We start from the raw sequence: 17,543 nt of genomic DNA, 5'->3' as shown, positions 1-17,543 counted from the left end.
TCATGCCTCTGTGGGGTTGGCAGTCCAATGAATCTAGAGAGCAGTTGGTTGGCAATGGCTGGTCTTAAGAGAAGGTAAAATGGAAACTGGATAGAGGTCACCAAGAGAATTTTCACTAACTTGGCTTTGGAGAGCTACATTGTTTATATGAATGGATGGGAAACATTTTAGTTCCTCTTCCATGCCAAAGATGTGGACAATAACATTTTCTAGCTTCTTGGATTTCAGCAATATGCCAATGAAGGTGAGAAGGAGACACTGCAGCTGGGTCCCTCCCATCAAAGAGATGAATGAAGGTGCCCAACCATACTCCTTTCCCCACAGTTGTAGCCCCTGGGCAATATACAAATATGGTCTTGTGAGAAGCCATCACCTGGCTGATGCTTGGTGGTGCAGATCAGGACCTTCTTAAAGAATTGGTGGGCACTGGAGGCCTATCACATCTGGGGAGTTCTCTGGGGCCATAGAAAGAGATTTCCCCACTCCTGCTATAGGTTATACTGGATGTTCTTAGTACCATAATGGAAGGCAGGGGGATCCCATGGGATTTAAACTTAGTGAAAAGCAGTATGGAGAGCTTGTAAAATAAAATAAAATAAAATAAAAAAGATTTTAAAATGCTGGTTTTAAAAGCTTAGGCTATATTAAAACCAAGGCTATTGATTTTTTCTTTACAAATGCATTGCTATTTCATAATAGCACATTGATTCCAAATGCTAGAAAATTAAACTCCTCTGAATAATTAAACAGGATGATACTGTTTGGTTAAACATTATAACATTATTCATATTTTGAAGAGGAGAGGAATCCCAAAGGCTCCGTCAACATAAAGTGTTCCTGACCAAGAAAGGGTGGGTGGGAGATATCATCAATAAATCATGCTGCACAGAGCTACAACTATTCCATGTTATTTATCAAAATCTATTCTCATCTGAGTGAACTATGAAACTGAAATACTGCAAAAGGCAAATTACAAGGCTCTCAATGCAGCTGCAATATATATTTTCTTCTTTTGTTTTAATTTATTCCTCAAAGTGAAACAGGATGGTTTAGATCAATAGCCTCCAGATGAGAGATGTAAAACTTCTAGAAAATTTGAAGCCATGGGAATGAAAACCCTTTCATTTTGCTTGTGTATGTGTGTGTAGGAAAAAGCAGAAATTATATATGCTTCCTTTTTTCATTGTAGAGATGGGCAAGCTCTCCCCAGTTTTGGATTAATTTAGAAGTGATACAAGTTATTAAAGAAAAAAATCAGCAAGAACTCTGAGACAATCCAAAGCTTAGATAATCATCCCATCCCCTTTTTGCCAGACCTACCAATCACTCAGACAGTTTCCCTCGCAGCCCCCAAACACAATCCCCCTTTCTCTTTATTTTCCAGTGAAGCACTGACATAAACAACAGTAGCACATGGAGACAATGAAGGGATGGAGGTCTTCTCCTTTCTCCTCTCTCTCTTCACTACTAAGGTGTGCTGTGGAACAGCATGCCAGGAAGAAAGTCTAGGTGGCCCTTTGGACTGGTAGTTTACCCAGTGGCTACTGCAATGTGAAGACTATTAAGTTTCAAGGGCCACTGTGCCCTTCATCCACAGCATGCCAGAGCACAGAAGCAGGGAGGAGAATATCTCCCCTACCCTCATGTCCTGCTGTTGCTCCTGTTGCCACAAATTTAGTAAAGGAGAGTGGGAGTTTGTTTAAGAGGTGCTGGCAGGAAGGATGTTGACCACTTTTTTGGAGTCAGATTTTAGTCTGAGCTGGAGAAGAATTGAAGGACTTGAAGAAGATTATTTTTCCATTCAGAAGAGCTTTTGCAGCCTCCAAAATTCTCATCTGAGGCTGAGCTTGGAGAAGGTTGCTGGCATCTTGTAATCATTTACCAAAGGTGTCATGGACTTGGAAGATACTCAAACTCAGGACGAAACAGAGAAACGTGTGAAGGCATGTTTGGCAAACCCTCACCATGATCAACTCCCACCCGGAAATGTATGTCCCCACTGTGGAAGGACGTGTGGATCCAGAATTGGCCTCCACAGTCACTTATGGAGTCACTGTTAAGACCGTGTTCATGGAACACAATCTAACTTGGCTACAAGTGATCACCAAAGAAGAAGAAGAAATCATTTGTGAGGGGAAAGCTACATGATCAATTTGTAATCAGCACACAAATGGTTCAGTCTGTCAACAGCATCTCATCTCTCTGGACTGACTTAAATTTGACCTCTCCCTGTCCAATTTGTGCACATTTGCTCTGATTTCTGACATGCTGCCACATTCTTTGCAAAACAGAATCAGGTGATGATGAGTATCATGTTCCAGAATCAATGGGGAAAAGCTGGGGCACTTGCTAGACCTATCAAGAGCCCCATCAATGCACCCCAATGTCATGGCTGTGATGAGTTGTGGCCAAGTAGCCTTTGCAAATGTTACAACACATTTTTTTCATAGGGCTACTCTTGCAGAACAGATGAAAAATGTGGGGGATATTGGATCTTGGACAAAAAACAAGATGGATGAATAATTCTGTTGATTTTTGCAACCCCTGCACTGGTTCGGTCTTAACTTAAGAATGAAATTTAAGGAGCTGATTCTTACCATTAAAGAGCCCTTGTGTATCTTAAGAATATCTCCTTCTGTAAAATCCCACCCACCCACCCACCCATCCATAAAGATCTAGTGAAGGAGCTGTTTTCATATCCTATCTATGTTGGAGATAAAATTTCTGCAAGGGCAGCATCTTGTCCATAGAGATCCCAACCCTTTGGAACCAATTGACTTACCATCAGAATAAGACTAACCTTAAAATTATAATAGAGCAGCAATGATGCCTTTTGTTATTGGAACACTTTCTAATACTGTACACTTCATTTTTTATGACCCATGGCTAGTTAGTAGCTTTCTGAAAATATGGCTGACTTATTATTCCTTATGACACTTAAATGACTGTTGAGTTTTTAAACTCTTACTTTATTACTTTGTAAGTGACTTAGAGAAGTGATGATGTATTTCAGTTATCGATAACTGAAATGTGGGGCATAACAGTTTTAAATTAAACTCTGTCTTGAATACATTGGAGGCCCACCAAACTCAATAATGTTTGAAGATAATTCAATAGAAAGATAAATAGTGCTCCAATGGACGGTGGAATTAGTGAGGAATGAATGTTATAATATCTTTACTTCACCGTTCAAGGAGAAATTTAGCCCAGTAAAACCAGCAATCATTACTATTTGGAAACGTGCATTAATACAGGAGTTAACACTTATTTTCTCTGTTAAGTTAGCGCATATATGTGTTAGGGGGAATATAAAGTGGGCAGTTAATGTGCATAACAACTTGCCATTGTGCACCTTTACCAGGCCTCATAGAAAACGTGCAAATAATTCGTCTATGAAGAGGGAATTGTGCAAATTTCCCGGTCAAAATAAATAATCTCCTGCCAGAGCTGTCCTATGAATGATGTGGGGTGAAGCAGCTGCCTCAAATTGCTGAGATGCAAGAGGTAGCATTTCCTACCCTACCCCACTGCTTCAACCACTGGTGGAGAAGCTCTGCTTTGTTGCTGATCTACAGCACCAAAGCTTTCTGGAACGCTTCCCCCCCCCCCTCACTTGCCAAGCTTTGGCAAGAGTGGAGTGTTCCAGATGCCCTTGCAGAATTCCCACCAGCACCACCCAGCAGAAAATACTTTGCAAGGACTTTTCCCTGAGGGAAGGGCAGCCACCCCTGGCTCCAACAGGCTCCTGAGAGCATGCATATATTGCCTTAATACTGCACATTCCTCTGTCATTACGCATAATCTCTAATAGGCACATTCTCCATAAGACTGCAAATTGGCCAGTTATTCTGCACATTAACTGTTAAACTTACATTGCCCTTAAAATATTTATCTGAAATATATTTATTTTTAAAAAGCAAATAACGTGGTCTTATACAGTGGTACCTCGGGTTAAATACGCTTCAGGTTACAGACTCTGCTAACCCAGAAATAGTACCTCGGGTAAAGAACTTTGCTTCAGGATGAGAACAGAAATTGTACTCCGGCGGCGCAGCAGCAGCAGGAGTCCCCATTAGCTAAAGTGGTGCTTCAGGTTAAGAACAGTTTCAGGTTAAGAATGGACCTCTGGAACGAATTAAGTACTTAACCCGAGGTACCACTGTACATGGAAGCATATGGTACATTTAATTACTCATAATCTGAATTGTGGGCCAACCATACAATTATCAGACATGCACATCATGTAACCCTCTTACCAATAATTATTAATCATATTGACTTAGCTAATAGTATGTACTTGATTCTTTGTACACTGTGTATATTAGTAAATGTTCTCAATCTATCTGTTAAAAAGATTTATGTTGCCTTTCATCAATACAAGAACCAGAGTGGGGAACAATATAAAAAACCCAAACCTATAAAAGACGCCAGTAAAACCAAAGCCCGCTTCTTAAAACACCAGTAAAAGAAGACAATTTTAAAAGGGTTGACAGAGGTGAAGGCTAAAATAGATATATCTTTAAGTATTGAAGTGGGAGAGCATTCCACAAACGGGGTGCCACAATGAAATGAGCGGAATTGACAGTGGAATTCAAGAAAGAGTCCCCTTTGCTGCTCCTAAAGCATGGACAGGCTGATAATAGTAAGGAGCCCTTTTCAGGTATTTATGACAAGGGTGAGAAACTGCACCTGGATGGAGACCAGATCATTCCAGATCATTATCTCTCTCACCACCCATATGCCAAGTTGGACAGGTGTGCAATTCTGACAACTGGGCGAGTTAGACAAGTGTGCAGGTGACCCTTTTTTTGCTTGCATGATTTGAAATCAAATTGTGAGGGCAAAGGCATTACCTGTGGTCTTGGAAAGCCCCATGGAAGCCCCACCTCTAATCAGCTGGACAGCAGTGCTTGCAACCCTAATTTTGACTGAGTTGGCTTGGCTGAAATGGCCTTGTGGGCACATGGGAAGGCCTGGTGAGCCTAATCAGACCTTCAGGCCAGAGCTTGCACACCCCTGATGTGGGGCTTTAAAAGTACAGTGGTGCCCCGCAAGACGAATGCCTCGCAAGACGAAAAACTCGCTAGACGAAAGGTTTTTCCTTTTTTGAGTCGCTTCGCAAGACGAATTTCCCTATGGGCTTGCTTCGCAAGACGAAACGTCTTGCAAGTTCTTGCGAGTTTGTTTCCTTTTTCTTAAAGCCGCTAAGCCGTTAATAGCCGCTAAGCCGCTAATAGCCGTGCTTCGCAAGACAAAAAAACCGCAAGACGAAGAGACTCGCAGAACGGATTAATTTCGTCTTGCGAGGCACCACTGTAAGCAGCAGCATCTAGTATGGCACAGTTTACTGCATCTTCACGCCTTGCTTCATAATTTCACTTTCCCATAGGGAAATTAGTAGTATTTTGGAGGAGTTTGCACATTCTTTGATTGCTTTTCCATGCACAAGTCCATGTAGTATAGAGTCATCAATATCTAAAGTCCTTAATATCTAAAGCTGAAGGGATCAAAACTGACACTAACTTTTGTATTTTTCTTTACTTAACTGGTTTGTGGTTTGGAATTCTAGTGACATGTGTTGTAAAGAATAACAATATTATTTCCAGAGTGACTCACCTCTATTTGTAGAGCAAGTCAGTTAGCTTGGAACATATTAAGAATGGTTAATAATAGGAAAATGAGTTTAGCACAGCATGAGGTGTGAAATGTAAATAGAAATCCAAGCATCATTTTAATTTGGTTGTCTTATAAACTGAAAAAGCCAAGTCCCATGATAGTTTCCAGCCTTGGCTTTTTCTTCATCTGAAAGATGAACTATTTCACTTAGACTTTCCTATGGGCAAGCCGATAATGTGCGTTGAGTCCATGTGTGCAGAATGTGGAATGCAGAGAATTAACAAGGTCTTATGTACCATAGAGCAATCACATAGCCACTCTGTAATGTGTCAAAGTCTGCATGGAGCCGTTCAATTTCTAGTTTTGGCATGGCAGTCCCATTGCTCCCATGACTTCAAGAAGAGAGCTTAAGCTAAGTTCATTTTCACTGACTTGGCTAAGATGAAGTCATCTGAAATCTGCAGCTTTGGTCACATTTAGTAATTTTATTATTAGGTTTAAACCTTTTTGTACTGGACATTCAATAGAATATTTAAAAATAATAATAATCACAAAACCATTTAGAAGCCTGTACTATGCTTCTAAATGAAGCATAGGCAGGAGCAAGATGAGGGGAACAATTTTAATTCCTTTTTGAATGCTTTGTAGGTTGCTACCTTTGTGGCCATCAGAATTCCCAATCCGCTTTCTAGCGCAACATGACCAATGGTATTATGCTGGTAACAGACATATTCCTGATAGTTGTACAAGTGTAGCAATCGACTGTTTGCATGGGCATTGGAGAAAAGATGGTGGGATAAACTAGTACAGGAGATGACACATCTGTGGTGCACCATAACAGAGGCCTTGCCTGGTCACCTGGCTGTATGCAATTCTACATGCCAGTTGTATCAGGGTAAGCCATGCTAATGGGATTTAAACGGACAGGCAGCATAGTGGGCCAGAATTGCTTCACACAGAATGCCTCTGAAGCTATGTCCTAACAAGCCTCGGTGTGCACTTCTGCAGCTACTCATATCTATACATCAGAGTGTGAAAGCGGAAAAATCAAAGGAGATAACAAAATACTGGTTTTCCAAAAGCAGAACAATCCTACTTCATTTTCTTTTGATATGAGATATTGTTAGACCAATTTCTGAAACATATAAGGAAACCATAGCTGTCAAAGAATTTGAAGCCCTGACCAAGATTTGTGAAGAAAATGAATAGAATGTGAAAACGAGCATAAAGATTCGTGACAGATTAATTGTACCAATCCTTAGCTTTCTTAATCATAAAGTAGTGGCAGTAGCAGACAGCTATATAGGAAATACTAAACAATGAACTAAAAGAATAATGGCCTATATCATGTTTTTCCTGTAAAAAACATAGTCAAATAATATGAAAACAGGACAATCTTTTCTCCAGTTTTCAGATTTTCCCCTCAACAAAAGCATTAACACTATTAATGGGAAGTATTTGATGGCACATATTTTAATTCCCCTATATTGAACTTTTGGAATTAACTTTTTATTTCTGGCTGAAAACCTACTTTAAATGCATCTGCAAAGTTTGAAGGCCATAGAAATCAAATACTTCCCCTTAATAGTGTTAATGCTTTTGAAGACCTTAGAATGGGTCAAAACATTAAAACAAGAACAATAATAAAACCATAACACAACCACAACCATCCTCCAACTATCTGTAAACATAATAATACACAAGCCAGACATGCAGAGCTGCTTTCGGGGGGGGGGGGGAGAGAACAACTAAAAAACAGAGAAGAGTCCTTCAGGTAACCAAGTCCTACACTGCTCAGGAATTTATATGTCAAAACAAAAAACTTGAATCAGGCTTGGTAGAGAATAAGCATCCAGGACATGTCTTTTCAGACTGGTGTTACATGGCATTACATCTATCAGGTCCATCAAGATCCTGGTATCAGTATTTTGCACTAGCAGCAATCTCCATATAGTATTCGAGGGCAGCTGACATACAGCACATTGTAGCAGTCTAGATGCAAGGTTATTAAGTAGAACATAGATTACTGTTGCCTGGCTATATCTATTGAGCCATAGCTGAAAACAGGTCCTCTGACCCTTATACTTCTAGCAACAAGGTAGAATCACCTCTAGATTATGTACAAATGCAGATTTAGGACAATGTGACCGGTTCCCCAACACAGGGTGCAGGGGCCAAAGAGGTGTCTTCTGGCCTCCTTCCCAAAGTCTAGCTAGTGCTTGCCCGGCTTTGGAAAGAAGACAGGAGAACTTTAGGACTCTGCCAGAGCCTTGTGCCTCCTTCCCAAAGCCCAGCATCCCCTTTGGAAAGGCGGCTTTGGCCCAAATTTTAGCCTCACACAGGGTGCCATATTACCAAGGTCCCCACCCCTGTTATGCACCTGGTCCTTTAGGTGCAATGCAGGCGCATTTAGAACATACCTAATTCCTGCCTACCTCTTGCTGTTCTAGCTTCTGGCTTAGCTGTACGAAGCCTCCGCAGGGCAGCGGGGAGCCTTCATCCCGCTCCCCTGTGGAGGCTTCACGGGCTATCCCAGAAGCCAGAACAGCTAGAGGGAGCGCTGCCCAAAGCCTCCTGAGCAAAGAGGGAGGAGCGCCCCCTCTTCATTCAGGAGGCTTCTTATTTCTTGTTTCCCTCCCCCCAAAACTAGGTGCGTCTTATGGTCGGGTGCGTCTTATAGAATGAAAAATACGGTGTATGTTTATTAAAGTTTTATATATGTTTCAGAATTCAAAAGAAATAACAAAGAAAATTAGAGATGCAAAAATATGCCCCATTGAGTCCTGCTAGGTAAGGATGATGGGAACTGCTGTCCCAAAACAGCTGGAGACCCATGTTTGGGAAACCTATCCTAGAGCAACCTGGAGAACCTGAGACCTTCTAATCAGCCCCAGCCAGCCTAGCTCAGTCCAGCTACATCTGGAAGGCTGTAGGTTTCCTATTCCTGGTGTAGTTCGGAGCCCAATATACATTCATTTTGAGATTTGCTTCCTATTTCTGAAATAGTAACCTTCCGAGCATGAACTATATATGACCTACCTTAATGTCTTCCCAGTGTGAGGCAGCCTTCACCAACCTGATGCTCTTCAGATGTTTTTGACTACAACTCCCATCAGTGTTGGCCATCATAGCCAATGGTCAGGTATAATGGGAGCTGTAACCCAAAACATCTGTAGGGTAATAGGATGGCAAAGACTGGTTGAGGTGTGTGTGTGTGTGTGTGTGTGCGCGCGCGCGTGCAAGCTCCCATGTTCCCTATTTCATTAAGTAATCTAAATGTGATACTTTGGTATAAACATCAGTGCTTTTTATTGCTCAGTATTCTCACTCATGGGGAAAAGGAACATAAAGCACTATCCTGGGCATGTTGCCATGCTTCTTATAGTAACTATTTCTAATTATGTTTATACAAGTATATTTATACAACGTTTATAAAATCTTGCAGTGTGGAGTGCTCCAGTTCATGAGTTCAGCTAGCCAACCATGTGGTCTTCTAGGCTACTCCATTCCATTCCCTGTTCCAACATTTAGCATTCCATTACTACTGAGCATTCACAGTCCTCCTTTGGCTGTTTAGTCCCCCCACCCCAATATTTTTGGTAGTTCTGCAAACCTTGGGGACCCCTGGGCATACAGATACTGCTCTCTTGTTTTTCAGTGGCCTTGAATTGGCTACAGTCTTTTCAGCACCCATCAGATGAGTTTGCTATTAGAGTTTGTGATATGCCAGAAATTTCCATCCACATAATTTCACTCAGTCTCACTTCACTCTAGGTGTTGCATCTTAAAACTGCACAAACTCCTTCCCTTCTCATCTCATCCCATGCCTGTTCTCTGTCTTTTATTTTGTTCTATAAAACCTTTAATTATCATAGGATGAACACATAGTGAATCCAAAGCAGTGAGAATATAACTCATGCTTTGTATGGTTTGGTAAACAGTAGTCTTATATTTCACACTGGGATGCATTTAAAAGACTATTTCACCACACAGAATAATGCAGCAAAAAAAAGAGAGTCTGCTTCTGGAGATTTTTCACATAATACATATTCTGGTGAATTTCTTGTAAGAATGGCTGGATGAGAACATACACCTCCAAGTGAAAATTAGTTCTAACTTTAAATTATAGGATGATAGCTCTTATATTCTATGCTCCTACGTTATTGCTCAACACACCCACTCGCTCCATTTCCCTGTTGTGACTCAAGAACAGATCCCTCAAACTAGAGGTCACTCTCACTTGTCACAAACACTTTTATATGCGTCATTACCTCTCAACTATTGTCTGAGATTATTTCTCTCTCACTCAGATAGGGGGCTGAAGCATTGTGGCATCTATATATAAAAAAAGCAAAATGTACTCTTCTCATTATTGTTGGCTTTTTTTAAAAAAAGGAAAGTATATTACCTAAGTTTTGGCACATTTGCGAAATTTTATCCAAAATTAGAAGTACATTTTCCACAAAAAGATCAGAGGTATTGTCTACTGATCTTCAGCATATACAGGTCTGCTGGCCCCTACGTATTGGACATGGAATGGGGTGATGTTAGGCACATTTGACTAATTTTGAGACTACTGCCTCTACTCTCCAAACAAGTGGGGCACATGGCAAAAAAGCAGGTGAGGAGTGTTTCTGTTCTAGGTTCAAGCCATAACATCTCCCTCTCCCCAGTTGTTCTTTTCCCTTCCAACAAGCAGTTAACATTCCATGCCCAGTGAGCATGCTCAATTGTCATTGAGATGGTATGCCCCTCTCCATTTTGGGGTTTTCCTTGGGCTGGGTTGAGGGGTTTTTTTTCTTCGGGGGAGCAAGCTGGACATGATCTCAGTCCCATTATATTCTTAATTTTTCAGTTGATGCCTACAGACAGTTCTGTCGCCAGTACCTGAGGCATTAAGTAACTTCTCAGTGTTATCGAAAAAGTGACTTACTCAAATAGGTAGACAAATACAAATATCTTCTTGTATTCCAGGCATCCCACTCTGTTGTCCACCCCCCCCCACAGTTGTATGGTTATCCCCCTCTCATCAATTCAACATTCTGTCCCCCACAAAATTAAATATTGTCAATCCTGGAACCTCTCTCATTCTCTTAGAATGGCAATGGTGCCCACCAGAGAGGTGCTGGAACCCACCTGAGAAGTGCCAGAACTGAGTTCCTGTGAGTTCCCCCTGCAAAAGCCCTGCCTGTGTGTATCTCTGGGTTGTGCTGTGTCTGCAAGTATTCCATCTTGTGCATCAGTGGTTCACATAAGCACAAACGTGGGAAGACTCAGATTACTATTAGCATATAGACTAGTACCTCACTTTTTAATAGTATACCAGGCATTCTCTCACTCTAAGAAAAACCAGGTGCACCTACGTCCCACCAAAGTAAGTGGATTTTAAGCGTGTGCACTTTTTATTTCAAGAGATTTATATACATTTCTTGCTGCTTCCTAATAATTTTTGTCATACATTAAAAAACACATCTGCTTTAGTAAAATAAAATTAACAGCTAAAGCTGAAATATGTGGCTTGTAAATAACATGCCAATGGTATATCTAGTGAGGGCTCATTTCATTTCATTTCCCACTCTAGCTCTTCATGTCCTCACAATGTTGTGCACTTTCCCCATAACAACCTGATTAGGAGTTCCTCCCTTTGACCCTCTCACCCTTCCTAGTACCATCATAGCTATTATCTTTTAACCAGAGTTTGATCATTTTACCAGTCTGTGAAAGTGAAATTAAATGAGTCCATCCTGGCTGGTGGTCAACTGAAGTTATAACCCAATAACCTCTGGAGTCAATATGAACTTGAAATGAGTTGGGGGTGCAAGGCTTCAAGTATAATTGCCCTGTTGACTTCTGCTTCTCAGAAATGCATCTAGTATAGTACCACTGAATAAAAATGGTTTAAAGAGCCCTTTGTAATACCCTTTCACCAAGTTGAGAATGGAGGCTCAGTTACTTGTTTTGTACATGAGCCCTTCAAAAAAACAAGATTTATCTTACCAGTCATGCCATAAAATAATCACCAGATCTATTTCATACCATTCCCTTCCATTAATGTTATAACCATCATGACATTGAGGCACAACCTAAAGAAATTAGTTTTGCATTTCATAATGCAGATTAGCAGCTTAAGAACATGCAGACAAACATGCAGAAGCTTCAGGTGATACTTGCTAATTTCAGGGGTCCCTCCATGTTTTTGTAGCACAGCTCATGAATATTTGTATGTGAAAAAGAATTTCACTTACACAACAGTTTTCTTCCTGCATGTTTTTTTTATTTGAATATGCATATGTGCATAATATTTCAACATCTCATGCATGTTTGTCATGTATGCTGTATGGAAAGTTCTTCAGATAAAAACATGAGTAGCCTAATATTTCTATTATTTTGGCATGCTTTTCTTCACAATAGCAGGATATCACTGTTTTGAATTTTATTTTTATCATGAAGGGTTATATATATATATAGCTTGTATACTCCTTTAAGTCCTCACTTAGTTCTAGTTTTTATGGTTAGGTACTTGAGTTGGATTTTAAATAAGTTAAAATTATTAGATTTAAGCCAATTTTGATGCATTTTATTTTAATAAAACTAAACTGGCTTAAATTCAGACATGTAAACTGAACTGTGGGATGGGCTATAATCATTATTTTTAGGGTTCTGTATGAAATATCCCAAGTGAGAGTGGGGCAACCCACTAAAATACACATTTGAATATCTGACTCAGAGAGCACACAGTGTAGTTTTGGGAAAACCATCCAATATCAAATTCTTTCTTTTCTTTGTGAAGCTGGCAGCTATTGGGACCTGGGTTTGGCTCTTCGGGATTAATTGTCATATATTTATTTCAGTGTGAAAGAATAACAGAGATATTTCTAGTTCTGAATAAACACTGTACAATTCAAATATTGCTCAGTAATATTCTGTGCTTCGTAACAGAATAGCGGACAAAACAGGATACAGAACTCCAGGAGAACCAAACTTGGGGAGGGGGAGGCGAAATTTAAACGTCAGGCACAGGAGTACAAAACAACAATGGTATGGGATGCAAGAGACTATTGCACAACAGTATCAGAATGTCCACATAAATCTCGCTGGCTAGTCGACGTCTGTGGGGGCATTACGAGTGGAAGAGGCATTTTCCACAGCTCCGTCCATGAGTCCCGTTGCCTCTGCCGCGCAATCACACCAAGTAAGGCACATCTGGGAGATCTAGCGGAGACTCACCTGAGCAGCACCGCAGCTTCCCACAGATAGAATCCCGAGACAGCTGCACGCAGGTATCTAATCCGGGCCATGATATGGTGAGGAATTCACAACCTCCTCCCAAGCGAACGTGTCCGAGTCATGAGGGAATCCAGGAGGGAAAGCGGAGGAAGGGAGAGTTCAGCCTGAGAGCTCTTGGAGAGGCTGCCGAGTGTTCAGCACCTCGGAGAGCTCCCCGGAACCCTCCAGCACCTGTAAATCCAATCGCGCGAGCACGCCTCTGCCCCGGGTCGTCTATTCTCCCTCGCCTGGGACTTCGGGCATTTTGGGGTGGTTGTTGTTGGCAACCAGCTCGCCAAGGGTTGCGCTGTGCATTTAAAGAGAGAGGCTGATCCCAGGGGGAAAGACCAGGCGGTCGAGCAGAGGCATCGGGAGAAGCGAAGCAGCGGCAGGGAAGACCTACTTTCCGCCTTCGCTTCCTCCGGTCCTTCCTTCTCCGGCCAGAAGCCAGCTCGCCACATTCCTGAACACTGGGAATGCCAGGGCTCGGGAGGGGAGGAGAGGGGAGGGGGAGGGGGCGGAGACGGAATCAAAGCAGTGGACTTTCCTCAGCCAGTCAGGGGAGCTCCCAGGACGACGGAGCAGATAGGCAGAGCTGCCTCGCGAAGACGCAGAAAGGGGCGCTCGGTGGGAGCGCGTTTGCACAGAAGCACGGGGATTGACGAGGGATCCTCTAGGCAAGGATGCTGTGGAGAAGAACGGAGGAAAGGATTCCCAACCGCCTCAAGGAGGAGGAGGAGGAGGAGGAGGAGGAGGAGGAGGAGGAGGAGGAGGAGGAGGGAGATGAGGGGAAATGTTGTTTGGGAAGGGGATTGCTCCTTACTGTTGCGGAAAGACAAGAAAGACCTTGCTCGAAGGGACACTTGTCCCCTTAGTGCTTTGTCTCTTCATGACGGGAAAGTTTATGTTGTGCAATGGTGTTGTGGATGCAGTGGGGTCTCTCTCTCTCTCTCTCTCTCTCTCTCTCTGTGTGTGTGTGTGTGTGTGTGTGTAAACATCTGGAACAAATGTGGTGAGGTTGTCATGATTCTCCGGGTCGAAGATGTTGATGGATGACTCGCCCTAGAGTTCAGAAAGAGGACTGTTACAGCCACTAAGTGTGGCGAGTAACCATCAATGTTCAGCGCAATCTGTTATCTAAAATGAAGAAGGGAGGGAGAGAGAAGGATCGGCAGTACAATCTGTGCATGTTTGCTCAGGAATGTCCTCCTGTATTTAGCAGAGTTTACTCAGTAACTGATTTCAGGATCTCAGCCCACATGTGTATATTGGTGGTGGAGCCGCTTCTACTGTTATCTTCATTGACAAAGCAACATGAACAACCTTCTTCTCTGCGGATGGTTGGGATGCATACAAATTGGCTTCTGCTCTTTTTGGTAGCATATCAGTTAAATTATAAAATTAGACCAATTTAATGACTTGGTTTAAAAAACACGCACACAGGCACAGTACTCAAATTTGGTTTTAGGCATTCTTCCTCACATTCATCTTGGGCAATGAATCCACCCACTACAAGAATAATGTTAGAAATTGTTTTCCATTAAAATAACATTCTATTATTTTAGGCTGCATTACTAACTCTGTACTTGCATATAAACCCCACTGAATTTCAATGGAACTTACTTCTGAGCAGGCATGATAAGGATTGTGCTGTTAGTTATGTAAACATTGGTGGCTGGCCAATGTTGGTTATACTCAGAGTAGATGTACTGAAATTAACTGGGGTAAATTACTTTCAATGAGTCTTCTTTGAGTAAAAGTTAGTTGGATTCAATCTCTTCTTTTTAAGAAACTCTGAACTGGCACTTTAAGAGAAATGTAAAAAATTGATTCAAATTAGTTTCTACAATCAGCTTCGATAAGCATGTGCATGTATCAAAGGTGAGAAAAGAGGCATAAAACACATCTCCTCATATTTGGAGTACTAACTTCTTTAACTAAGCCATTTAATTTGTCCTGTTTCCCACAGAGACTTAAGCAGATGTGTTTTTCTTTTCACAGTATTAATTAAAACTACTATCAGGAGGTTTCTAGTGTAAATAGGCTGCAGTTATAATTTACATACACCATCCTAAGTATGCCTTATTCAACACTATGGAAATTCTTAAAGAGAAAGCATGTTGTAAGTAGTGGTTTTTCTCATTGTTAAATTCACTAGGCATATTTTGAATTGGTGCACTGATTGCCTTGTTTTTTGTTTTTAAGCTTATAGAATGGGGAGCTTGTGGAATGGGGAAATGCCTGCAGTATTGTATTAAAAAAATCTCTTTGAACACACACAAGACAGAGGATGCACAATACATTCAAACTTTCCATATTTTTCTGGTTTAGACTGTGTAGTCACAACCTATTTGTTTGTGGCTGGGATGGAGAATCTGTGACACTTTAGATGTTGTGTACGACACTCACATCCTTTTCCTGTTTCTTTCATTGTTAACGCCACTAGACATATTTCCTGGTTAACTTCTTGACCATTAGCCATAATGGTGGCAGCTGATGGGTTGGAGGCCAGCAACTTCTGGAGGGACATAGGTTTCTCATACCTTAGGGTATGATCCAGGCAAAGTTAAGCACTTAACACCTACTGGGAAAAGCATGTGCTCTTCACATGTAAATCAACTGGATTTAAAAGTACAGTGGTACCTCGGGTTAAGTACTTAATTCGTTCCGGAGGTCCATTCTTAACCTGAAACAGTTCTTAACCTGAAGCACCACTTTAGCTAATGGGGCCTCCTGCTGCCGCCACGCTGCCGGAGCACGATTTCTGTTCATCCTGAAGCAAAGTTCTTAACCTGAAGCACTATTTCTGGGTTAGCGGAGTCTGTAACCTGAAGCGTATGTAACCTGAAGAGTATGTAACCCAAGATACCACTGTATACATTCCCCCCCCCCAGGTTGTATACTGATTTGTACTTTTTATTCCTACACCAACTCATAAAAACTAAAACTGACAAAGGATCAAAAGAAAACCTAATCAAGTGCCGAGCAATGCCTGGGTTCTATTGGACTGCACAGCTATTTACACGGATCCAAGGAACCTTTGGGTTTGTTAGCCCTGTGCTAGATAGTACACTTTTTAAAAACAACAACAATAAAATAATGGAATTTTTCAAAAACAAACAAACCATGTTATTGTATAGGCCATGGGTCTGCTATTCAAAGGGGGGGGGGATCCAAAACTACTTCTTGAGTTCACCTAAAATTTATTATTATTATTAACCATAAGTACCCAGTTAAAACAACAAGAGAAATGGGTTTCTAACTTGAGAATTCAAGAAAGAAAAGAAAGAAAAGAAAGAAAAGAAAAGAAAATGTGTCTTCACAGTTACAACCCCCAGTGGAAATTATACCACTATAATGTAGGGCTTAGGTTTCCTGATGTCCTTAATATCTACAGGCTTATCTAGTTGAATGGTCTGTTCCCAGAGAATGATAGATTCAGATGTCTTTGTGATGGTTCTTCAGCACTTTCTTTTTGCCATTGCTTGCCATTGAGTTCAAGTTCTTGACAATATTGAGGATGCAGTAGTGTCTTGACGAAACCACTCACCTGGTTTTCTGAGAAACTACAGGTAGTGAAATGGAGGGATGATGGTAGACCAATTGGAGAGGGAAAACTAATAACCAATATGATGAAATACATGTTTTGTCTCACTTACAGGCCCACTCCATGGTGATGATGGTGGCAAAAACTTTCCTACCACCATTTCGATTGCACCATCAGTCAACATAGCGATTTTATACATGTCTGTTCAGAAGTAGCCTCCACAGAGTTCAACAGAGCTTACTCCCAGCTCAGTGTATATAGGGCTAAAGACTAAAATGTCAAACTGAACTGTGACAGCAAAGCTTCATTTGATCCAATACTTGTTTCTCTTCTGTTCAGATAATTAATGCCTGTTGTTTAAACTGATTCTCCTCTTCTGAGATGATAGATGAGAGGATAGGTGTTATTTCTATTTGCTATGTTCCTCCTCATAAACCTCTGACTGCTGAAGGTCTGGAATGATAGATAATGTTCTAAGCCCCCTAAACAAGATGGTATGGAACATAATCCATTATGTTTGATCTCCGGTAGCCTAGTCCAATGAAAAATACTATATTGCAATGAATTATGCAGTTCATATTTTCGTGTTTATTTTTAAAGTTAAGAATGGTTTAGTTATGTCAGTTATGGTGGTTTTCTCGACCCCAAAATTTCCTCAAGATGTAACTCAATCAAGTGTGCAAGCCCAGAGGCTTTAAGCTATCATTAAACATACAACCACAGAGAAAATGTCCTTTGATTAATACTGCCTCACAATTCAAGAGACCAAGGAAACAGAAAGGACTGAGGGCAACAGTTGTTTAAAGTTTCATACAATGACACTGATCCTGAAAGCAATTCAGGATACAAACCTAATAATTCTTACTTGTAATATCAATGAAATTAGTAAGACTTACTTCTCAACAAACCTACTTAGAACTAGGCTCAAGACACTGATTTCTATTGTATGTAGCAGCTCATGTTAATTTTAGAGTAAGCAATTTGTCAACTACTGTGGAACAGCCTCCAACATCTTCAGGCATTATGGAAAAGGAGGAATTACCATGTGAGATGAGACAATGGAGATGGGAGGACTTGGTCCTACCACTTCCACTCCTGGCTTTATTGCCTCTCA

At 41.2% G+C, this 17,543-nt stretch overlaps 1 protein-coding gene across 2 annotated transcripts in view; it reads right to left on the bottom strand.

Annotated features, from left to right (window-relative positions):
• Positions 1–13,540, bottom strand: part of GLRA3 (glycine receptor alpha 3) — a 76,710-nt gene extending 63,170 nt beyond the window's left edge. Inside the window, exon 1 of one of the 2 annotated variants that reach the window (XM_081208964.1) lies at positions 12,844–13,540. In XM_081208964.1, the coding sequence (XP_081065090.1) occupies positions 12,844–12,914 (71 nt within the window). In that variant the 5' untranslated portion in view covers positions 12,915–13,540. The remainder of the gene's footprint in view (positions 1–12,843) is intronic. The other variant, XM_081208963.1, reaches the window with a different exon arrangement.
• Between the last annotated feature and the right edge of the window lie 4,003 nt (positions 13,541–17,543).

The sequence above is a fragment of the Podarcis bocagei genome (genome assembly GCF_964188305.1).
Source record: "Podarcis bocagei genome assembly, chromosome: 9".
NCBI classification, from domain to species: domain Eukaryota; kingdom Metazoa; phylum Chordata; class Lepidosauria; order Squamata; family Lacertidae; genus Podarcis; species Podarcis bocagei.
The sequence above is the reverse complement of the archived record's forward strand: the minus strand, read 5'-3'. Positions and strand labels throughout refer to the sequence as shown.